Source organism: Scyliorhinus canicula, chromosome 6 (assembly GCF_902713615.1).
Source record: "Scyliorhinus canicula chromosome 6, sScyCan1.1, whole genome shotgun sequence".
Classification (NCBI taxonomy): domain Eukaryota; kingdom Metazoa; phylum Chordata; class Chondrichthyes; order Carcharhiniformes; family Scyliorhinidae; genus Scyliorhinus; species Scyliorhinus canicula.
In genome coordinates, this window is record NC_052151.1 from 172881585 (window position 1) to 172907115 (window position 25531).

General features: G+C 46.8%; 1 protein-coding gene across 3 annotated transcripts in view; it reads left to right on the forward strand.

The window, feature by feature from the left end:
• Nucleotides 1–25531, forward strand: part of lrrc1 (leucine rich repeat containing 1) — a 281388-nt gene that overhangs the window by 150647 nt on the left and 105210 nt on the right. For all 3 annotated transcript variants that reach the window (XM_038800456.1, XM_038800454.1, XM_038800457.1), the window contains exon 10: nt 9722–9805. In XM_038800456.1, the coding sequence (XP_038656384.1) occupies nt 9722–9805 (84 nt within the window). The remainder of the gene's footprint in view (nt 1–9721; nt 9806–25531) is intronic.

Below are 25531 nucleotides of genomic sequence, written 5' to 3' on the forward strand. Positions count from 1 at the left end.
AATTATCGAGGCGCCATCAACAAAATCATCCATGCGATATTGTGAAAGTGTGGAATCGGACACTCAAAAAGGAGAAATATTCACTGCAGTACAGATAATCTCAACCGATGACAAAGGTTAAAATTGAGATGGGGCAAAGTGCAATGTTCTATCCCAGAAACAGACTGCGGAGGTAACACCGGATCCCATTTGCAGTCCAACCCCGTGGCTTACTGTGTACAATCACCACCGATGGCATGACCACACTTCAAAGTGTACAGGGGAACTTAGATTTCCACATTGTGGCCCGATCTCTCAAGCCTCCACTAGGACTCCTGGACTCCATCTCGTTCGACTTGGTCTAGAAGTCCATGCTGTGCAACTTCAAGCCCCTGAGATAACAAGGTACGGTGACATTTTTGATTGGCAGACAATTGGGGCAAATTATCTATTACATACTACAGGAGATTAACTGATTTGGTCGCACCAACAATATGTGCACCTAGCGGGAGACGATTGGGATGAAGCAAAAGGTCATCAACAAGCTGTATCAAATGACAGAAATGGGTTTAATTACTCCTGTGGAAGAGGCCACATAATGGATTTCAGCAATGGTAGGCCCGGCGAAAAAGAATGGTACAGTCAGGATATAGAACATAGAACAGTACAGCACAGAACAGGCCCTTCGGCCCTCAATGTTGTGCCGAGCCATGATCACCCTACTCAAACCCACGTATCCACCCTATACCCGTAACCCAACAACATCCCCCTTAACCTTACTTTTATTAGGACACTACGGGCAATTTAGCATGGCCAATCCACCTAACCCGCACATCTTTGGACTGTGGGAGGAAACCGGAGCACCCGGAGGAAACCCACGCACACAGGGGGAGGACATGCAGACTCCACACAGACAGTGACCCAGCCGGGAATCGAACCTGGGACCCTGGAGCTGTGAAGCATTTATGCTAACCACCATGCTACCCTGCTGCCCCGTATGGACACCCCACATTTAAACCAAGTGCTACTCAGGACACATCACCCCATGAAGCCAGGAGAACAGGTCATCTCAGACATGCTGCAAGCAAGAGTGATTAGTGTCTTTTGGCAAATTATACTGGATGTGGCATCCTCAAGATTGACCACATTCATGTCCCTGGTGGAGGCAGATACTATATATATATATATATATATATATATATATATATATATATAGTATCTGCCTACAAAAGCAGCCATATATGGCCACAGTCCAATCAACTCAAATGAGAGAACTGTACGCTCCACCACATCTTCCGGAAAGGTGTGTGTGGGAAAACGCTGATTTCTGTGCTGAACTTCTAAACCTGCCGAATCTTCCTCGACAGGGCCTGCCCTCAACAGCTCAACGGCTCTTCTCTAGAAACACCAGGACCATGATCCCGACTGCCAAGGCCATGTTGCAGCCAGAACTTGCACTCACAGTGCATGAAGCACTGATACAACCCAGATTAAACAACAAGGCGCACTATGACAAATACGCCAAGGCTCTCCTCTAGCACTGGGCCAAATGGTCTGTATGGAGACTGCACAAGGGTACAGCCAGTTAGCAGGGGCCAACAGCAAGGCCCTGCAGCCCAACAGCTATATGGTGGCCTCCAATGGTGGCCAATATGCATGCAATTGCCAGCAGCCAAGCCAGCTGCTGATTACTCAGATTGATCACTTTTCCTGCCTCGGGCCCCACACGCCTCCCTCAATCCGGATGCCGTTGGAGTCTTGGGTGCAAGTCCAAGGCTTGCACACCTCATGACCAATGTGCCTTGCATGCCCACCGCAATGCACACTGCCGATAGGACAGTCCCACCTGCACCTGTTGGTGTCTATACACGTTCCAGGCCAACACATGGTATTGGAACTTTGTCATGTCTCAAATTGTTTGGACTGACCAAAGTAATTCTGCCCATTTTACTTTTGGCATTCGTCCACCTTATCCTGAAAGCAGGGGGATCAGTGCGCACAATGGGCTATGCACTAGTTGCAAGAGCCAAGTTGGAGTTCTATTGGTCAAGTGCACACAATAGGCACACAACAGACTGCAACTATAAATTGGTATTTAATTGTTTGTACAGACTTGTATGCTTCTGTAAATTCATTGTTCTGTTTGCACATACTTTTTTTTTTTTAAATTTAGATTACCCAATTATTTTTTCCAATTAAGGGGCAATTTAGCATCGCCAATCCACCTACTCTGCACATTTTTGGGTTGTGGGGGTGAAACCCACGCAGACACGGGGAGAATGTGCAAACTCCACACGGACAGTGACCCAGAGCCGGGATCGAACCTGGGACCTCAGCGCCGTGAGGCGGTTGTGCTAACCACTAGGCCACCGTACTGCCCCTTGTTTGCACATACTTAGTTGTACATAGTTACATGTGTACACTGTTACATCTCACACTGCTGTGGGCCCAAACTAAATGGGGAGGATGTAGAGCAGGTGATCACGTGACTACATGATAATGTGGTCATGTGGAGAGTCACGGGGGTGGAGCCTGCTTAGCAGGAGACCTGGGACGTCGGGCAGTGTAGGTGTGTTAATGAGGGCTTTTATGTTTAGTTACGAAATCTCCTGTTTGTTGAAAACCCCTTGTACAGTTGTTGATTTAACACAGAACTACAGAGGTGATATGATAAAACCAAGGAGAGTTGCATTGGATAGGAACAGGTGTCTGATGTTAGCATGACCATTTCTGTAGTTTCTCAATATTAAAAAGTTGTGCTTTCCTCTCCCTATTTCCTGCAATACTCCCTCTGCACTTTGGGATGCCAACTTCCCATCTGATATTCCATCACTCACTTGCCTGTAAAGTGTTATTTGACCCAGTCTGTGAGCTAAGAATTTGCGTGCATGTGTATTTACTTTTAATTTGAGTAGTTCGATTTAAAGATAAACCAACAGACAAGTTTTAGCCTTTTTAAAAAAAAAGTTAGTTTATTACAAAAGGTACTGCTGGACGTTACTCGAGTAAACATGATGAAGTTATTAACTAAAATACAGATGCAAAGATTAAAATGCAGATCAAGATTTTTTAAAAATACTTCAAAATGAAATTTCAGATCCATCTCTGTGAGATATCTTTGCTGGCCTTTGTTTGAAATTCCTTTTTCCAAAGCAAAGGGGTTGAAACCAAAGGTTCAGTTTAGCTGCTGCAATGGCTTCTGCAGTTGAAGACTTTGCCTTTGCACCAAACTAAATAAGCCCTGCAGGTGGTGGATCGTGGTAGCCTGATTTAGTACAGCAGTCCGATAGCTGTTTCTGGAAACCTTCCTCAGTTTCTCCCTGCTGAGTAGCAGTTTCTATTTCAAGTTGTCTCTCTTGTGATTTTCAAGATGGCTGTTCACAGCCAGACCATATGTGGCCATAGAATTCTTGCAGTTCAGAAGGAGGCCATTCGGCCCATCGAATCTGCATTAAACCTCTGAAAGAGCAGCCTACCCAGGCTCATTCCCCCATCGTCCTATCCCTGTAACCGGACCCAACCCAGCCGGTTTAGCTCAGTGGGCTAGACAGTTGGTTTGTGATGCAGAGCAAGTTAGCAGCACGGGTACAATTCCCATACTGGCTGAGGTTATTCATGAAAGCCCCGTCTTCTCAACTTTGCCCCTCGCATGAGGTGTGGTTAAACCACCACCAGTCAGCTCTCTCCCTCAAAGGGGAAAGCAGCCTGTAGTAATCTGGACTATGGCGACTTTACCTTTTACACATCTTTGGACACCTTTGCAAAATCAATAATACTACAGGGGCTGGTTTAGCCTAGTGGGCTAAATAGCTGGCTTTTAAAGCAGTCTAAGGCAGGCCAGCAGCGCTGGTTCAATTCCCGTACCAGCCTCCCTGAACAGGTGCTGGAATGTGTCGACGAGGGGCTTTTCACAGTAACTTCATTTGAAGCCTACTTGTGAAAATAAGCGATTTTCATTAAGGAGCAATTTAGCATGGCCCATCCACATAACCTGTCCATTTTTGGACTGTGGGAGGAAACCATTGCACCTGGAGGAATCCTACGCAGACATGGGGAAAACGTGCAAACTCCATACAGACCGTCTCCCAAGGCTGGAATTGAACCCTGGTTCCTGACTCTGTGAGACAGCAGTGCTAACCATTTGTTAGAAGTTAAAATAATTGCTATCAAACTGTTCAATCATGCTTCCACATTAGGTATTGGGTTAGTCTGGGGTGGGGGGGGGGGGGGGGGGGGGGAATAGGTCCATCCATTGTCTTCGTAGCTGTGGTAATTAATCTTTCAAAGCTCTTGGCCATTAACTTCAATAGTTCCAGGAGATAAGAAAAAGCTATTCACACCTCCAGGAAAGCCACAATGAATTTTTGTTTACCCCGAGGAAATAAGAATTGAATTTCAAGTATCTTCACATGTCTGGATATGTCTACATGCAATCCACTCGGAGCTTTCTGGAAGCTTGATGACATTGCAGTAAAAAGATTCAGGTGACCTTTGGGAGCCATCTATAAGGTTTCTTCTGTGCGTTTAAGCAGGAAGATGAAATGAAGTGAAAATTGCTTATTGTCACAAGTAGGCTTCAAATGAAGTTACTGGAAAAGCTCCCAGTCGCCACATTCCGGCGCCTGTTTGGGAAAGCTGGTACGGGAATTGAACCCGTGCTGCTGGCCTGCCTTAAAAGCCAGCTATTTAGTCCTGTGCTAAACCAGCCCCTGCAAAGATTAGCTTTGCAAAATCAATAATACTACAGCTACACCTTTGTGACAACTATGCATCCCAGTATTTTGGACACTGCTTTGACTTGAATTACATTTTTAAAAATTCCAAAAACTGCAATTCAACTTAATTTCATTTGGTTGTTAATGATGAGGTGTTGTGAAGTAATCATGTGAACAGCTATTTGCACAACTTGGGACACATGTCCTGTTTAATGTTAGTTTGAACTATTAAATATTTATTCAGAAGGAGAGGAGCAAAGATTCACGATTCTTAAACTGGTGTGGTTTATAATGTCAAGAAGGAAAGGAAATATTTATATATGAAAGAATGTTAGTGTATATTGAAAGAGTCTGAAAAGAAGTGGCTAGTGCGATAGTTGTTGTGTTGGTACATTCCATAGATTTGGGAAAAGTCCCACTAGATTGGAAAATAGGGAATGCAACTCCTTTATTCAAAAAGAGAGGGAGACAGAAAGCGGGAAACTATAGGCCAGTTAGCTTACCGTCTGTCAGAGGGAAAATGTTACAAGTTGTTATTAACAATGTTATGACACTTAGAAAAAAAATCAAGGCAGTCAGGCAGAGTCAACATGGCTTTGTGAAAGGGAAACCCTGTTTAACCTATTTATTTCTTTGAAAGAATCACAAGTGCTGTGGGTAAAGGGGAACCGGTGGATGCATTGCACTTAGATTTCCAGAAAGTATTTGATAAAGTGCCACATCAAAGATTATTGCGAAAAATAAAAGCTCATGGTGTTGGGGGTTATATATTGGCATGGATGGAGGATTGGCCAGCTAACAGGAAACCAAGAGTAGAGAAAAATTAATTTTTTTGAGTGGCAACTTATATCATTGACTTTGAAAAAGGAACCAAAAGTATGTTTGCTAAATTTGCTGATGGCACGAAGATAGGTAGTGTTGCTTGTTATGCTTTCCCTTAATTTGCTCTGTTTTAATTACCTTTGCTCAAGAGTCGCCAGGTATCTTTCTGATACCACCACAGGGTTCAAAGCCGAATACTGATCAATGACTCGATACACCAGTTAGTAAGTTTGAAATCAATACACGTTTATTTCACACACAGTCAATTATTGCTCATACATAAACTCTATTCGCTAAACTACAACTACTACTAAAAGCCTATACTTAGCTTCGAGTGGCCCACTCAGTCAGAGGAACAATGGCCGTTGTCCAGTTCTGATACTGCTGGCTTCGAACTGGTATAGAATAGTGGCTAGGAGCGTCTATCTCGTAGCGTGTGTTGACCTTAGACTTACTTCGCTGATGCTTGGCGGGCCTCTCGTCGCTGAGAGCCAAATGCCAAGGTGAAGATGGAGAAGCTAAGAGTTCTCGAGAGCTTCTAAGAGCGAACTGACCTTGGGGACTCTGTTTTATAGCCCCCAGGGTTTTGTGCCCTTCTGGGCGGACCTTGGAATTGGTCCCAATTAATTGGACCATGTCCCAATCGTTTGTATCGAATCTCTCCAATAATGGATTTTTTCCCTGATCGCTGGGCGGGCTCTATGTAACCGTTGGCCTGCCTTTGTTTTAGCTCCCACTGGCACCGGGAGGTCTGTCCTCGCACCGATTGTTTCAATGTTTCTTTTTGTCCCCAGAGATAGCTCATTACTATGCTAATGGCTAGTAGTTTCAATTCTGTCTGGGCTCTGCAAGTTCCAATCCATAGGAAACCTTGCACCTACTTGTTTTTCTAGTGCTGTCCATTTTTCCCTGCACTCTTTGCGAGTATCCATTTTGGAATTGGGATGTGGCCACCCCAGGTGACTACAGTAGGAGAAGTTGTAAAGACAACAGAAGATGGTGAAAAGGGACATAGATAGGTTAAGTGAGTAGTATTATGATCCCAGACCAGACTCCAGTCATTGCTAGGATATGGAACAGAAACCCAAATATTTGATTTCATTTGTAAGAATGTGAGAAAAGTAATTTCTCACATTTCACGCACAAATAGGGACATGGTATATTAAAACAAACTTTAAACACAGTATTGTTAACTTTAACATCATATAGAAAACAGCTTGCAATTACCCATTAAACAATGCTTAACAATACAATGAAACAATTCTAACTGCAATTCTTGATGATAATCATCTTTATTGTCACACCTATCTTTTTTTTAAATAAATTTAGAGTACCCAAATAATTTTTGCCAATTAAGGGGCAATTTAGCGTGGCCAATCCACCTACTCTGCACATCTTTGGGATGTAGGGGTGAAACCCACACAAACTCGGGGAGAAAGTGCAAACTACACACGGACAGTGACCCAGGGCTGGGATCGAACTTGGGACCTCGGCGCCGTGAGACAACTGTGCGAATTACTGCGCCACCGTGCTGCGCCACATCTATTTTTATCTCCACACAAACAACGTCCATCTCAGGTCAAAATCCACTTTCAAATACAGTTGATGAACACAGGTTTGCTGTCTGAACACTTGAATAGAGCTCCCTTTAAATGATTAATTGGAGAGAGAGATAAGTTATGTCAGCAAACAGCCCACAGTTTCTTGTTTAGGTCAGACCATTGTTTAACATTCCAGCCTTTAAGAAAACTGCTCCTGCCCAGTTCACAGGCAATTCCTTCACTCAGTGTTTTGAGTAGCTGCTTGTCTGGTCTGTCCCCAGTCAAATCTTAAACTTAACTGAAACCCAAAACTGAATACCTGACTGCTTCAGTCGCTGTTTCCTCCCATTAACTACATAATATTACTGAGCTGAAACACAATGGCCGGAGAATGTGATTCTCTTTTCTGCCGGAAGTGCACCCGCCCGCTTGTTTCCTGGCAGTATGTGGTGGCTTCAAAGGGAAGTTCCATTGATGAGCAGCGGGAGTATAGAATCCCACAGCCATGTGGGATGGAGGACCAGACAATCCGGCCCATTGTCTCTAATTATCTACTCCCCAGGGAACCTTCTTCAAATAAACATAACTCAATTAGCCTAACTTTTACGATGCTTTAATTGCACCTAGTAAACACAACGCCTGGCTGCCTTGCAAACCAGGATTTTAAAAAACATTGCTGCAGCAATCGTACACACATTAACCCAGGCCTTTTTTTTTTTTTTTTTTTTAATTTTTTTATTGGAATTTTTTGCAGAAAATATAACAAAAAGTATAGCAAAAAGCAGTAATATGCAACTAACAGCCCCATAACACCCACAATTCCCCCCATACCGTAACATCACATGTATCACATTCCCCCACCCCCCCCAAACAAGAGAACTTAACCATAAATTAAAATTAGATAAATCAAATTTAAATAAAATAAGCTAACATAATCAACGCCCCCCCCCCCGGGTTGCTGCTGCTACTGTCCCAGTACCCTATCGTTGAGCCAGAAAGTCGAGGAAAGGTTGCCACCGTTTAAAGAACCCTTGCACCGATCCTCTCAGGGCGAATTTAACCTTCTCAAGCTTAATAAAGCCCGCCATGTCATTGATCCAGGTCTCCACGCTTGGGGGCCTCGCGTCCTTCCACTGTAGCAAAATCCTTCGCCGGGCTACTAGGGACGCAAAGGCCAGCACACCGGCCTCTTTCGCCTCCTGCACTCCCGGCTCTACCCCAACCCCAAAGATCGCGAGTCCCCATCCTGGCTTGCCCCTGGATCCCACCACCCTTGACACCGTCCTCGCCACCCCCTTCCAGAACTCCTCCAATGCCGGGCATGCCCAGAACATATGGGCATGGTTCGCTGGACTCCCCGAGCACCTGGCACACCTATCTTCACCCCCAAAGAACCTATTCATCCTCGTCCCAGTCATGTGGGCCCTATGCAGCACCTTGAATTGGATGAGGCTAAGCCGCGCACACGAGGAGGAAGAATTTACCCTCTCCAGGGCATCAGCCCATGTCCCGTCTTCGATCTGTTCCCCCAGTTCCCCCTCCCACTTCGTTTTCAGCTCCTCTACTGACGCCTCTTCCTTCTCCTGCATAAGCTTGTAGATATCGGATATCTTATTAACCCAGGCTTTTAACCCTTGCTGCACCAGATGCATATAATACAATACACCTGAAATTCCTACATTTATCACAGTAGGCAAAGTTCTGGCAAATGGAGTATCATGTGGGAAAATGTGAAATTGTCCATGGGAGAACAATAAAAAAGAAGCATATTATCCCAATAGTAAGGGATTGCCGAGCTTTGAGATGCAGAGGGATCTGGGTGCCCTTGTGCATGAATTACAAAAGGCTAATATACAAGTACAGCAAGTAATTAGGAAAGCCAATAGAATGTTTTCATTTATTGTGAGGGGAATTAAACATGAAAGGAGGGAGGTTATGCTTCAGTTGCACAGGGCATTTATGAGACCACATCAGGAATAATGTGTAAATATTAGTTGCTTGGTTCAGGAGAGCTGTAAATACATTGAAGCAGTTCAGAGAAGATTTACTAGACTAATACCTGGAATGAGCAGGTTGTCTTGCAAGGAAAGGTTGGGCAGGTTAGGCTCATATTGAATGGGGTGTCGAAGAGTAAGAGGCGACTTGATTGAAACTATTAAGATCCTGAGGGCTCTTGACAGGGTGGATGTAGAGCGGATGCTTCATCTTGTGGGAGAATCAAGAACTAGGAGTCACTGTTCAAAAATAAGGGGTTGATCGTTAAAGACAACGATGAGAAAAAAATGTTTCTCTCAAAAGGTTGAGAGTATTTGAACCCTCTTCTTCAAAAGGCAGTGGACGCAAAGTCTTTGAATATTTTTAAGGTAGAGCTGGCTAGCTTCTTGGTAATCAAGAGAGTGAAAGGTTATTGGGATAGGGAGGAGATTACAATCCGATCATCCATGACCTTATTGAAGGTCGAGGGGCTGAGTGGCCTACTCCCTCACCTAAATTGTATGATATGTTGAAAGTTTTTATGAAAATAATTTGATTTATAACTCTAATTATTTTTTTAAAACATAGATAATGATCTTATCCTTGGAAGATCCTTCTTAATATCTGAACAACATGAATTGGATAGATTTTGATGTATTTAGTAACAGTTGGAAATTGTTTTTTTTTAAGGGTTTGCCACGAAGTATTGGAAAGTTACGGAAGCTGACAAATTTTAATGTGGACAGAAATAGATTGGCTTCCCTTCCTAAAGAGGTAAGGCTGTGTGATTTCTTCATTCTGAATCAAGGAGACTGATGTTTAAAAATCATCTCAATTAGTGCTTCTTGAGTGAGCAGATGTTGCAGTTTCTGCTTACACTAGAATTGGATTAAAACTCCTCTTCGACACCTTTAGACTTCTTGGAGAGTGATTTCTTATATTGCAGTTATGGGATCTTGTTTATTCTTGAGGAGTTGTTTATTAGTAAGAAAACGCCTCGAGCAAACCAGGTTCCGCATTAAAAGGAAAGATTTTCCAGAGTGACATCCACTTGGATGCGTCGAGACCAAATGGAGCTCAAATTCCCTCGGCTTTTCCTGAGTAATCAATATATTGTGCAGTTACTTGGGCTGTTATTAAAAAGAAAATTGTTGAAATAATCTGTTGCAAAAAAGTATTTTGGCTCAAAGCCTCTGATCTCTTTGGGGGCTTACACCCCAGACGTGTTGGGGAATTCCCCCTACCCACGGGATGTCCCTAGACAAAGAATGCAAAGGAATTGCCTGGGAAGTTCAAACTTCCGATGCCAATTATCCTGCACTGGGACCATCCAATACCCCGATTTAAATCAAAGATTGCAACTGTCTTCCAGAGATAGTTACCCAGGAGAAGTTAGGAGAAATAAAACCACTTCCAACTCTCGGGTAATTATAGTACTAAACCCCTCCCATAATCTCCCCCCAGACCCACCCAAATACTCACTGCTGGCATCCCGCACACCTGTCTGGCCTCCTTCAGCATAGTAGTTAGTACAGCTGCCTCACAGGCCAGAGACCGGGTTCGATTTCGACCTTGGGTGACTGTGTGGAGTTTGCACATTCTCCCCGTGTCTGTGTGGGTTTCCTCCGGGTGCTCTCATTTCCTCCCACTGTCCAAAGTAGCATGTTAGGTGGATTGGCCATGCTAAATTTCTTCAGTGGATAGGGTGAGACCCACCTACAGGTAAGAGACCAGGTTAGGCTTCAGAAAAGTAGGGTTAACCAGGTACTTCACTTGGGCTTTGATAGCAGGGCCCGGGGGTGGCAATACTCATTTATTTTTTTAATTTAAAGTACCCAATTCATTTTTTTCTCAATTAAGCAGCAATTTAGTGTGGCCAATCCACCTACTCTGCTCATCTTTGAGCTGTGGGGGTGAGAACAACACAGACACGGGGACGATATGCAAACTCCTCATGGACAGCAACCCTGGGATGGGATCAAAACAAAATGGGAAGAGGAGCTACGGTCCAAGTGGAGGATGAGGGTGCAAGATTCTCTGAAGAGTGATAGCGATATCATCATGTGCGAGGTTTGGGCTGATGCAGCTGAAAGTAGTGCATAGGGCCCATTGGACCAGATCGAGGATGAGTAAGTTGTTTGTGGGAGAGGAGGATGAGTGCCGGCCCACATTGGCCATCAAACTTTTTAAATGAGAGAAAACTCTTGCACATTTCATTGGGCCCCATACATCCCTCACTTTCCATGTAATGAATCAAATCGGCGGTTCCTCATTCCTGAAATCAGAGCCCACAACTGACAACCCCCCCCCCCCCCCCCCCCCAAAAGCGGATACTCCCTTCAAATCTCGAGAACCCTGGAGGGCTCAAAGAATCTAGGACAAAGGGAGAGAGAAGACCCCACACTAACCACTAACCAGCAGCCATTTTAAACCTAATCAACTGTATCATGCAAAGTAAGAAAGGAGAAAGGGAGCAAAGAGCATAGAAATACAAACACCCCTAACAGAGCAGTCCAAACCACCAATCAAGTCTCATATAAACCCCCTCCGTTCAGTCCAAGTCCTACAGCTTTGATACACACCTCTGCTGCCTCAAAAAATCATCTTTGGCCTTGTGCGCAACCCCTCAGCCTCGCCAGGTGTGTCACGCCAAACTGCACTCCGCTTCGATAAAGCGGCAATTTTGCTCTATTGAAGGTCTCTTGCCAACTCTGCGGCATTATCTTAATATATGTGGATATTTCTACCTTCTCATCGAACCTCCCAATTTTCGTTGCCCCATTTTAGGACCCCCTCCTTCGACCGATAGCTGTGCAAACACGCAATTTCTGAGCGACGTGGCTCATTCCCTGATGGCTTCACCCGAAGTGACTTGTGGGCCTGACCAAGCACGACGGAGGCCGCTGCTCCCACCAACCTTTTCAACATCATACCCTTATTTACCAAAATATTCAGTCGACCTCCGACCCTCCACCCCCTGCAGCAGCCTCATGATCCTCAGGTTCTGCCACCTCGACCTGTTCTCCAGGCCGTTGGCATTTTATTTCGCTCTTCCGCCCATTACAGCTCAGCATTTAGTGAGGCCAGCTGGTCATTGTGCCGCGACAGCGGCTCCTCCCCCTCCTTCAACAACTCACCATGCTGCCACACTGTAACCGACGTCTTTTCCACTGCCTCCTTTATAGATGCCTCATCCACCGATTTTCTGAGGGTCTCCATCATTATTGTCCATGTCGCCCAATCAGCAAGGCTACACCCGATATACCTGCCTCCGCCATCTTAGGCCTCCCTGGGCTCCATGCCTTGTTCAATTCCTCTGACGGATTGCTGCTTCCCCCTTTTTTAATTAAGCTTTTTTCGCATTCTTGGACGTCCTTAACCCCACAACTCTCGATTGGGTTTGCGTCTGTTCACTAAATACACCCGAAAAAAGAATAAAAAATCAATGGCTCTGGCGGGAGCTACCTTTCGTACGGCCACTCTCCTGTTTTGATACATTTATGTTTTAACTTTATAAGAAAAAGTCTCTACTCATCGGATCGCTTCCTTTTTTTTTAATAAACAATTTTATTGAGGTAGTTTTTGGCTTTATAAACAGTTACAGACATCATCAGAAAGAAAGCAAAAAAGGCAAAAATGTGCAAACATCCACGTACTTTCAATACTTCCTTCGTAACGTATTGCACAAGCCCGCTCCCCTCCCACCGGTACTACCCGCCATATTTTCCCTCCTACTCTACTCTACCCCCCCTCCCCCCACCCACCCACCCTGCTGACGCTCACTCTCCCGCAAAGAAGTCAATAAATGGTTGCCACCTCCGGGTGAACCCCTGCACAGATCCCCTCAAGGCGAACTTAATTTTTTCCATCCCCAGGAAACTTGACATGTCCGCAAGCCACCACTCAGTCTTCGGGGGCTTTGAGTCCCTCCACGCCAATAATATTCGGCGCCGGGCTATCAGGGAAGCAAAGGCCAACACATCGGCCTCTTTCTCCCCCTGGACGCCCGGGTCTTCCGAAACCCCAAAAATTGCCACCCCTGGACTCATCACCACCCTTGTTTTTAGCACCTGGGACATGACCCCCGCAAATCCCTCCCAGTACCCCCTCAGCTTAGGGCATGCCCAAAACATGTGAACATGGTTCGCTGGTCCTCCCGCGCACCTAGCGCATTTGTCCTCTATCCCGAAAAATTTGCTCATCCGAGCCACCGTCATATGGGCCCGGTGAACGACCTAAATTTGGATCAGCCCGAGCCTAGCACATGTCGCGGTCGAATTTACCCTACTCAGAGCCTCTGCCCACAGCCCATCCTCCATTTCCCCGCCTCGCTCCTCCTCCCATTTAAGTTTCAGTTCCTCTGTCTGGGACCCTTCCTCCCTCATGAGCACCTTATATATACCCGAGACTCTGCCCTCCCCTTCTTCCCTCCTAGAGACTATTCTGTCGAGGATCCCCATTGGCGGGAGGTGCGGGAAAGATGGGACCTGTCTACGAACAAAGTCCCGCAACTGTAGGTATCTAAAATCATTTCCCCTTACCAACCCAAATTTCTCCTCCAAGCTCCTCAAACTCGCGAAGCTCCCTTCCAGGAACATATCACCCACCCTTGCCGCCCCTGCTCGCCGCCATACTCGGAACCCCCCATCCATACTGCCGGGGGCAAACCGATGGTTGTCGCAGATTGGCGCCCAGACAGACGCCCCCATCTCCCCCACGTGCCTCCTCCACTGGCCCCATATCCGCAGGGTCGCCACCACTACCGAGCTGGTGGTGTACTTGGCCGGCGGCAGCGATAGAGGAGCCGTGACCAGGGCTTCCAAGCTGGAGCCCCTGCACGAAGCCGCCTCCACCCGCTCCCAAATAGACCCCGTACCCACCATCCACTTCCTTATCATAGCGATGTTGGCCGCCCAGTAATAATTGACCAGACTCGGCAAAGCCAGCCCTCCCTCGCTGCGGTTCCTCTCCAAGATCGCCTTCTTCACCCGCGGGGATTTTCCCGCCCAGACAAAGCTCATGATCAGCCCGTTAACTCTTTTGAAGAAGGACTGTGGGATAAAGATCGGGAGGCACAGAAAAATAAACAAAAATTGAGGGAGGATTGTCATCTTTACAGTCTGCACCCTCCCTGCCAGCGACAGCAGGAGTGCATCCCATCTCCGAAACTCTCCCTTCATTTGCTCCACCACCCTGGCCAAATTTAACTTCTGCAGCCTGCCCCAGTCTCGTGCCACCTGGATTCCCAAATACCGGAAATTTTCTTCAACCAGCCTAAACGGTAGCCCTCTCAATCTGTTCTCCTGGCCCCTTGCCTGGACCACAAACATTTCACTCTTGACTGTATTTAATTTGTATCCTGAGAACTGGCCGAACTTCCTCAGCATTCCCAGTATAGTTCCCATCCCGGCCACCGACACGTACAGGAGCAGGTCGTCTACATAGAGAGAAACCCTGTGTTCAACCCCGCCCCTCACCATCCCCTTCCAACCCTCTGCGGCTCTCAGCGCAATCGCCAGCGGCTCTATGGCCAGCGCAAACAGCAGCGGGGAGAGCGGGCAACCCTGTCTGGTCCCTCGGTACAACCTAAAGTACTCCGACACTTCTCTGTTGGTCCTGATGCTGGCCCTCGGGGCCTGATATAATAATTTGATCCAATCCACCAATCGCTCCCCGAACCCAAACCGTCCGAGCACCTCCCATAGATAGTCCCACTCCACCCGGTCAAAGGCCTTCTCGGCGTCCATTGCCACCACTACCTCCACCTCTCTACCCACCGGGGGCATCATTATCACATTGAGCAATCTCCTCAGATTGGCCGCCAGCTGCCTACCTTTCACGAACCCCGTTTGATCCTGCCCAATCACCTCCGGTACACAGTCCTCCATTCTACCCGCCAGTACCTTTGCCAGGAGCTTGGCGTCTCCATTAATCAGGGAGATTGGCCTGTAGGACCCGCACGTCTCCGGGTCCTTACCCCGCTTCAATATCAGAGATATGGTGGCTTGTGACATTGTCGGCGGCAGGGTCCCTCTGTCCCTTGCCTCATTGAAAACCCTCGCCAAGACCGGGCCCACTAGCTCAGAGAACTTCCTATAAAACTCTACTGGGTATCCATCCGGCCCCGGGGACTTCCCCGACTGCATAGCCTTAAGGCCCCCCAATACCTCCTCTACTCTAATCGGGGCCCCCAGCTCTTCCACTCGCCCGCCACCAACTGTTGGGAATGTTAACCCGTCCAGAAACCTTTTCATCCCCTCCGGTTCTTCCGGCGGCTCCGAAGTATACAGCTTACGATAGAAGTCCCGGAATACCCTATTCAATTCTGCAGGGTCCTCCACTTTGCGCCCCCCCCTCGTCCCTCACTCTACCTATTTCCCTGGCCGCCTCCCTCCTCCTGAGTTGCTGCGCTAACAGTCTGCTAGCCTTTTCCCCATGCTCGTACACCACTCCCCTCGCCTTCCTAAGCTGTTCCACGGCCCTGCTCGTGGATAGTGCCCCCAGTTCCGCCTGTAGTCTCTGCCTCTCCCTGAGTAAAACCTCCCCCGGGGACTCCGCGTGCTCGTCATCTATCCGACCCATTTCCCTGACCAATCTATCCATCTCTGCCCGGTCTGCCTTGGCTCTGTGGGCCCCAATTGAAATCAGCTCCCCCCGAACTACTGCCTTTAGCGCCTCCCACAAGGTCGCCGCTGAGACCTCCCCCGTATCATTCACCTGCAGGTAATTTTTTATACATTTCCGAAGCCTCTCGCGGATCCCCTCCTCCGACAGCAGTCTTACATCTAGCCTCCATTGCGGGCGTTGATAGCTCGCTCCCCCGAACTGCAGGTCCACCCAATGCGGGGCATGGTCTGAAATGGTAATTGCTGAGTATTCCATGTTCTTTACCTCCCCCATACAGTCCCTGCTTAGTACAAAGAAATCTATCCTGGAATATACTTTATGGACGTGCGAGTAAAACGAGTAGCCCCTTCCTGTTGGCTGTCTATCTCTCCAGGGATCCACTGCCCCCATTTGCTCCATAAACCCTTTCAGCTCCCTTGCCATTGCTGAGAGTCTACCCGTTCTGGGACACGACCGATCCAAAGTCGGGTCAAGGACCATGTTAAAGTCCCCTCCCATTATTAGCCTGCGAGAATCCAAGTCCGGGATCTTCCCCAGCACTCTTTTAATGAAGTCCACGTCATCCTAGTTCGGGGCATATATATTCACCAGCACCACTCTTCTCCCCTCCAGTCTGCCCCGTACCATCAGGTATCTGCCCCCCCTGTCTGCGGATATGCCCTCTGCCTCAAATTGCACGCGCTTGTTGATCATGATTGCCACCCCTCTGGACTTCGAGTCCAAGTCCGAGTGGAAGACCTGGCTAATCCAGCCCTTCCTTAGCCTGGTCTGGTCCGACACTTTCAGATGTGTTTCCTGCAACATAATTACGTCCGCCCTCAGGGCCCGCAAGTGCGCGAACACCCGCGCCCTCTTAACCGGCCCATTCAGTCCCTTGACATTCCAGGTGATCAGCCTGGTCGGGGGGCACACCCCACCCCCCCCACCCCGCCGGTCAGCCATAGCCTTTCTCAGGCCGGCCCCTGGCCCGTGCGTCGCGCCATTCCTGGCCCGCCCTTTGGCTGCCTCCACCCTCGACCTCCTTTCCAGTGCCTATTTCAAGTCCCTCTCCCGTCAGCCGAACAACCCCCCCCCCCCCTCCCCTAACCCCATCCCCCGATACCCCCACCCCTGCCATCTACTGGCTGTAACTTTCCCCCCCCCCCATCTGACTCCCTTGACTAGCCAATCTGCTAGCCCGGTGACTCAACACTCCGGCGCCTTCCTGTCTCATTCCCATTGTTTCCTCGTCCTCCTCCCCACCCACTGGGGCAAGCCGTCTCCAGTGTCTTCCGCGAGCTGCACAAAAAGCACAAACCAGCCCAAACAGGAAAAAAAAAACACAGAAAAAAGAGAAAAAGCACATAAATGTCCATGAACAAAGGAAAGAGTCTCAAATGTTCCTCTTGGCCCCTTTGGCCCAGCAAACCGTTGAGCAGCAGTCCAGGCGCATTCGGCGTTCCTTCCCACAGAAATCCTCGGGCCCTAACTCGCGTCCTTGGGGCCTCCCTTCGGGACCAGCCCCAGGTCCCTCACAAAATCTATCGCTTCTTCGGGCTCGGAGAAGTAGTGGTGTTGACCCTGGTGCGTGACCCATAGCCGAGCTGGGAACAGCAGACCAAACTTCACGTGCTTCTTGAACAGCACCTCCTTGACATTCTTAAAGGCTGCTCGCCGCCGAGCCACCTCCTGGCTTAGGTCCTAATAAATGCGGAGAACACTGTTGTTCCACGTGCTGCTCCTGACGCTCTTTGCCCACTGCAGCACCCGCTCCTTGTCCACGGACCTGTGGAACCTAATCACCATCGGGCGGGGGGGGTCAGCCCGGCCGCCCCTGCCTTGCCTGCACTCTGTGTGCCCCCTCCAGCTCCAGCGGTCGCGGAAAGGCTTCGGCCCCCATCAGCTGCTTCAGCAGGTCTGCTACAAACGCTGCAGCATCAGCTCCCTCAGCCCCCTCCGGGAGGCCGACCATCCTCAGATTGTTCCTGCGGACTCTATTCTCTAGCTCCTCCACTGTGTCCAGCAGTCTTCTCTGCCGCTCTTTCAGGCCGTCCACTTCTAGCGCTGTAACCGTTTGCGCATCTGCCTGCTCCTCCACCGCCTCTCCCAGCTCCTTAACTTTAACATCCTGGGCGTCCAGCCTCTGGTTCAGCTGATCCACCGCTTTCTGGATTGGGTCCAAGCTGTCCCGCTTCAGCGCTTCAAAACTGGACTTCATTACCTGGAGCATGTTATCCAGCGCCTGCTGGATTGCTGAGTCCGGGGTCCGTGTGTCCGCCATCTTAGGTCCCAGGTAATTTTCTTCAGGTCCTTGTCTCTGTCCCTTTTTCTCCTTCTTCTTCTGCCTTCTGGAATCCCGCTGTTCCATGTGCCGCAGCCCGCTCCTCAGCACCTTCGCTGCCGCCTTCCTTCGCCCAGCTCCTTAAATTTTACCTCCTGGGCATATGAAGTGGGTCCAAGCTGTCCCTCCTCAGCAACTCCAAACTGTTTTTTCTTGTCCTGGAGGAAGGAAGGTCCGTGGGTCCGCCATCTTACCCTTCAGGTCAGTTTCCTCCTTGCCTCCGTCTCTCTCTCTCTCTTTCTTCCTCTACCTGCTGGCCTCCCACGATTCCATCCGCTGCAGCCCGCTCTCCTCTTCCTTCCACGGCAGCCTTTTTGCCGCCCCCGTGGTCCCGCTATCGCGGGGAATCAGCTGCTAAGCCCCGCCGGAGTGAGAGCCCGCCGAATGTGCGGCTCACTCGTACATCGCCGCCACCCATCGGATCTCTTTCTAACCTTCTGGCTATGTATACAAATGTGACCCGAAGTAACTTACTCAATGAACCGTACCTTCCTGGCTCCCCAGGATATGTTGGGGAATCCCTGTGGGACATTCCCGGGTCAGCGTTTACCTGGCAATTGTCCAGAAGCGTTAGCTTCCACTGGACAGTTTTGCTGGGCTGGGTACCATCTGTCAGAACCGATATAAATCATTAACTTCAGATGGTTCTGCCAGTCATATACTCATAATAGTCTTTATTAATGTCGCGAGTAGGCTTACATTACCACTGCAAATGAAATTAATTGGAAAAGTCACTCTGAAAGAGCTAGAAGGAGGAGTAAAAGCACTTCTAACTTCAGAGTAACTATTTTAAAGAACTCAACCGACCTCCACACGGGGTCCCCCCCCCCCCCCCCCCCCCCCCTGCCCCCGACCTGATCATCCTCTCCTGAGTGACGCCACCCTCCTGACGTGACACCCCCACATCCCATTCATTTACTTAGGAAGTTTACCTTTTCCTTTTCACTGGGACCTTTATACTCACATGCTGTACAGCAGCTAGTGCTGTAAAAAAGGCGGTGTATCCTACTTCTGACCTCCTTTTGCACTGTCGGGAAGGGGGGGGGGGAGGGGAGGGGGGGGGGGGTGTGCTTCGCTTCTTCCGTCACATCTGGCCTGAGTCAGGAAGGTCCGGAGAGACGGGGGCTTTGCGTTTCAAGAGCTGCAAAGTCGCTGCAGAGTGACAATCTGCAGCTGATTGCCACTGCAAGGAAGTTACGGACCAATTGTTCCCTCTTTTCCCATGCTCTCCACCCTCCCTGGCCATATGAATGTATACCTTGCCTCTGCTCGCTGAAACGATTGCCACTCAGGCTGTTGATGCAGGAGTCTGATGTGTAATATTTGTTAGCCGTATTGCATCCCTGCCATATTTTGAAAGTAGCATGTTGTAATTTTTGGGAAAGCATGCTGACACTTACGTTTGTTTGCACTGTACTTCAGAATAAATGAAGTTGTTTTAATTAAGGAGGTTGAGAGTGGTTCAGTTAATTACAATGTAATTTGAATTAAATGTCACACTTCTAATAGACGCAAAAAAATTATGTGCCTTGTTTAGTAATATTTCTTCAAATTGAATTGATGATACAAGTGAGTCTGATGATCATTTTATATGGCAAAGCAAGTTATGCCCAAAATATGATCAGCAACCTGATGGTATCCTATTCAGCCAATACAGTACTCAAACTGACTTCATAAAGATTCTGGGTAAAGTAAACTTTTTTTTCTTTCCAAGTTACTATTCATTTTTTTTTTGGAGGGTTCAACCTGGGCTTAGCTTGTGCTGCAGGAGAAAACAACTTGACGAGGTTAATTATTGCCAGCAATGACTTAGCCTAATTGCAGTAGAAAATTGCCAGAGGATTTGAAAGCTTAATGTTTTCATGTTTTTATTTTCTGTGAGCGTTCCCTGCTTGAGAAATGAGTGAAATAGGAATGTAAACCTATGAGTATGTTTGTACGTGAAGCCCATCGGTGAGATGGGAGAAGCAATTGTGAGATGCTGTATTCTGGTTTGGGAGCTTTGTTTGCTTTGCGATTGCTTGACTTCAAGCTTCGCATTTCATGTCCGGCTTGGATTGTTTACTTTGATTTATTAACAAAGCTGAATGTTCGACTGAAACAGCATGAGCATGCCAAAATGCTTGTGTTTTCGATGGTGGTGGAATGTTTCCGGCAAATGCATATATTATGCCAATTTATAGGGTGATTAATGTCCAGCATCATGGTACAATTTTTGTATTCTAGTTCTCACGGATGAATACCGGAGATCACTCTTTCAGTGTCAAGACAGTTTGCTGTAAATAATATCAGGTCATTTAGAAAATATTCTTGGAAGTTCTGTTTTTTATAGTTTAAAAATAGTTTTCCTGTTGGCTGTCCTTTGTTAGGAAGTTCAGCTCCTGATCGTAAACATTGTGGCTGGTTGGACTGGGATTTGGGATGTCCGGTGTCACATCAAACCATTGGTATCTGGGGAGCCAGGGGGCTGGGTGGTTTGGTGGGTCCCCTGGGGGGGGTCTGGGAAATGGGAGGGACCGGGGGGGGGGGGGGGGGGGGGGTACCTGTGTGGGACTCGGTCTGGGTTTTTAAAGTATCTACTCTGAAGTTATAAGTGATTTGGTTTCCTTTCTAACTCTTTCAGAGTAACTGAGGTAAAACTAATAGAATCTTCTGAAGTTAGCAGTTTTAATCATGTTGTCGGATGGTTCCCAGCCCAACACAATTGTCCAGGGTAAATTAGCCCTTCTGGACAACTGCTGGGTAAACTCTTACATGGGAACTTCCGAGAGGGATTCCCCAGTGCATCATTGGGGTTCCCTCAGATGTGATGCGGGGGAACCAAGAAGTTATGGCCCTCTGTTTTTTGGGCACACAATCTCATAGCTGGTATAACCATTGAGATTTGCAATGATGAAGAAATCTTGGTGGTGGTATTCGTTGATAAACTGCAGCAGTGAAAATTAAAAAGGACGGAAGAGGAAATGTTAAAAATATCCATCTAGTTTGTTGTGTTTTAAAGCTGTAACTTCAGATTTGAATTAAGTGTATAAATGCAGGGGCAGCACGGTGGCCTAGTGGTTAGCACAACCGCCTCACGGCGCTGAGGTCCCAGGTTCGATCCTGGCTCTGGGTCACTGTCCGTGTGGAGTTTGCACATTCTCCCCGTGTCTGCGTGGGTTTCGCCCCCACAACCCAAAAATGTGCAGAGTAGGTGGATTGGCCATGCTAAATTGCCCCTTAATTGGAAAAAATAATTGGGTAATCTAAATTTAAAAAAAGAAGTGTATAAATGCATCTAAAGTTGTTGGGGATCTATAACCTGCTCAGATTACATCATCTCTGTAAAATGCATGCAACTGGTATTTGTTTACGTGGGAGATAGGTAAATACTAAGTTATGCCAAATGAAGCCATATGTGCTGCTTTATTGGACGTCTCATATATCACCTGTGACATGCTCATTTTCTCTATTTGTTTTATTAGTTGATATCTGTCAGTGTGTGTTTGTGTGTGGCGGCTCATATGCACTGAATCACTGGTAGTGACTTGAAACTTAAAAATGTGGTTTGTGCAAGCTAAATTGGATAGTTTTATTCGTTTGTGTATCATTTCTCTTCTAGTGTAACTTCTTGTCCAGCAGTGTTTTTGGGATTGTGTCGGAACTGGGGCTGGATTCTCCGCTGGCAGGATTCTCTGTTTCGCAGTCAACGCAGCCGCGCCCGGGGATTTTCCCGACGCGTGGGGCTGCCCACAATGGGAAACCCCATTGGCCGGCTGGCGGGACGGAGAATCCCACCCCTAAAGTTTTACAGTCTCATTTGTAATAGAAGCTAGGAGCAGGAGGAGGCCATTCGTCCCCATGAGCCTGCTCTGCCATTCATTAAGATCATGGCTGATCATCCAACTAAGTAACCTGTTCCTGCTTTCCCCCCATATCCTTTGCTCCTTTTAGCCCCAAGTGATGCCTCTAACTCCTTCTTGAAAATATACAATGTTTAGGCCTCAACTGCATTCTGTGGTAGAGACTGCCATAGGTTCACCTCTCTATGGGTGAATAAATTTCTCCTCCTCCTCAATCCTAAAGTGTTTACCCTTAGACTGTGACCCCTGGTTAGAGGCTGCTGCATTCCTGAGGTGGCACAGTGGAAAATCTTTGAGTATTTTTTTTAAACAGTGCTGATTTGCTTTGTGGTTTTGATTTTCGACCACATCTCCAATCTGTCATCAGTGTCTGATACTGTACACCTTGTGTCATTGTAAGGCATTCATAGAATCATCGAATCCTTACTGTGCAGAAGGAGGCTATTCGGCCCATCGTGTCTGCTTTGACTCTTCAAAGGAGCACCCTGGCCCATCCCCGTAACCTAACCTGTTCATCCCTGGACATCAAGGGATAATTTAGCACGACCAATCCACCTAATCTTCGGACTTGTGAACATTTTTGGCATGCCTCATGTTCGTGATAGAAGATGAACACTTTGTTTTGGGTCAGTCGATGGAAAGAAAGCAGTCATGCATGTGACTTTATCTATATGCTGTTTATGTTGTAATCAACCAAAACAGCCTTCAACTTGTATAGAAAGAATCCAGGCAGTCACCATGGACACCTTTATATCCCTAATGTTTAATAAAAGCTGACTTCCTGCTGAACTACTTACAAGACAGTAACCAGCAATTGAAGGCTAGTGAACAGAGCTCCGCATGTATTTTAAATGCACCTGTACAGATAGTTTCCATTGATAACTCCACTGTAACCCATCAGTTGAGGCCCACTAGCAGTGTTCTAGTTGGCGGTGTTAGTTGAGAGATTAGAATGATTAACATTTGTGAAGGTACTGAGACGCTTCCTGTTTTTACAAGCTTTCTAATTGTACATTTTAAATGAGCTTCATAGTGGACAGCCCACATTCAAAATTTACCAGTTGAATAACTGGTTTACAAATGGCACAAGATATTACCTTGGGTACATGCATAATAAGATTTTTGTGCTCAGGTTGACATTCAGTGCTAGTTGAATCATAATTTCACTTTGGACAACTAATGTATGCACCATCAGGTACAGGAACCTGTTCTATTTTGTCCAACAACAGCATCCCACTAATGCATCAGTATTCTGTATGCACTTATTGCATTGGTGAAAGCTAAAAAGGCCGAGTTAGATCACAAGCTCCAATTTAATGTTTTTGTATGTTACCAAGCTTTACCCTGGAGAAACCTCACATACGGCAGGGCTTATTTCCTGCTCTAAATGGAGTTGATTTTAGAAAGCGATGAGGTACAGAAATAACAAGAAAAATCGGTAGAACATTATTATGGGTTTAAAAACGCTGTCCCATTCTGGCATGCGTCTCTCATCCTCTGAAGGAACTAGATTTCATTTTCGATCCCATTTCCTTGCAAGTAATTTGCTAACATGCCCTTTATGTCCAGTTTATTCTTGGATCTAGTTTGGCAATGGGAGAGAAATTGCATCTTCGTTTCAGAAACACAGCACTTGTGTTCAGGGATCAAGAAGGCATCCAAGTACGCTTTTATGGTCAAGCCCACCAGAAGGTTTCTGAAACTTGTTCTTTCGAGTGCAGTTCAAGATGGTGTGAGCTGTTATATAGCTATTTTCAGTCAGAAGTTCAATTAATCATTACCAGCAACATTTGAGGTTTCACTTGCAGATTTCTCCCATGTTAAACTCCTAAAAAATCTGTTGTTGGTTTATGGGTAACAATATTGAGTGTAATCTCCCAGATAATTATAGCAGGTTAAGACTGTTTTATAGGCTGTTTATTATTTTAATGTTCACTAAATCTTTAGGACTGACAGCAAAAGCAAACATTTGAGAAGGGTAACCAGACATTGTTTAGCATTGCGGGGAGGTTTGTGGTCACTTTAAGCTGACTGTTAAAAGTATTTGTCTTTGAGTAGCTCAGCCATAGGAATCCTGTAAGCAAGTGAAAGGCAAGACAGTCGTGCAGGCTGAACAGATTTCACTGCCAATTCTGAGAAAATTATCAAGCGATCTGGAATGTTTTGGCTCATTGTGGTTGTTCGAAGTCTGCTGAAAGGCAAGATTGCTGTCTGGCATTATCTGCAAAAGGCTGATTCCACAGGAACCCAACCCCTTCTGGAGGTTATTACCCAAAATATTTTAGGTGCACTCTGGATTGCAGGTGTGGTGGTATGACTAGGAGGTTTACGGTACCTCAGAGTAGTGCTGCCATTGGTGCAGAGGACTCGCTGCCCATTGGCTCAGGCAGGTCATGTGTCTCTCTGCCAATTGGCTAAGGTCAGTCATGTGACTGCTCACCGATTGGCCGAGAGGCCAGTAGCCCCTCCTACGAGGCGGGGTATAAGAACCCGTAGCAGCCAGCAGTCGGCCTTTCTCTAAGTCGACTGCCGGGCACACAACTAGTTCATTAAAGCCTGATATTTGGAACTTCTTCACGACTCGAGTCCAATTAATGGTGCATTAGCAGGTGACCTTTGTTGGACCTTGCCTTAAGCAGCAGTCATAGAATTAGGAAACTTGAATGAAGAGTCGAGTGAGCCATTGTGAATAATTGCAATAAAGGCAATTGTTGAATTCTGATGTAGAGAATTGTGAGAGACATTGTTTTCCACGTTTTTATGTCATACTGGCTTGCTTTTCACCTACCTGCAGCCGCCTGGAACAGAAGCTCTAGGGTTCCCTGCCCGAGCATTCAAGTCTCTTTATCTTGCTCTCCTCCTCTAAGATGCTTAACATATCCTTGCGTAGCTCAGTGGCAAATTTTGTTTGATATTGACCATATGAGGTATTTAGGGACATTTTACTACGTTAAAGGTGGAATATAAATGCAAGTTGTGAGTTTAGATGCATTTTCTTGAACTATGCATGTCTCTACCATCAGAGAGATCTTTTTCACTTTAGTAATACATATTTCAACACTGAACAAACTAAATCAATAATAATCATTTGAAGTGAAAAACTTTTAATTTTTCTGAATCTTAAACCTGTAGAAAAGCGAAGGGTGGCCTTCAATTAATAATAATCTATCTGGACAGATATAAGAATGTCAAACTTCAAAGGGAGCCACAAGTTATGTTGTTTGGGAAAGGTTGCTAATTGGGTGTCAGGTTGACTCTGGTTGAGGCATTACCATGGAGATTGCATGAGGGAATTATTGCCCCCAAACTTAATTCACAATAAGCGCAATGCCTAGATATGTTCTTCTGCATAGCAATGTCACTTCTAGCAAGACTACGTGAGCCACATTGTGTTGCTAATTGTGTTAAGTGTGCTTTACACTTAATTTGCTCTGTTTAATCACCTTGCTCTAGAGCCGCCAGGTATCTTTATGATACCACCACGAGGTTCAAGTTCAAGTTCAGATCAATGACTCAATACACCAATTAGTAAGGTTCAAATCAAAACACATTTATTATGTACACAGTCAATCGCTACTCATGCATAAAATACCACTCACTAGACTATTTCTAACACTAAAGGCCAATATTTAGCTTTGGAAACTGGCCCACCAGGTCTGGGGAACAAATGGCCTTTCGTTCGATTCTGGATCTGCAGGCTTCCAGCTGGTA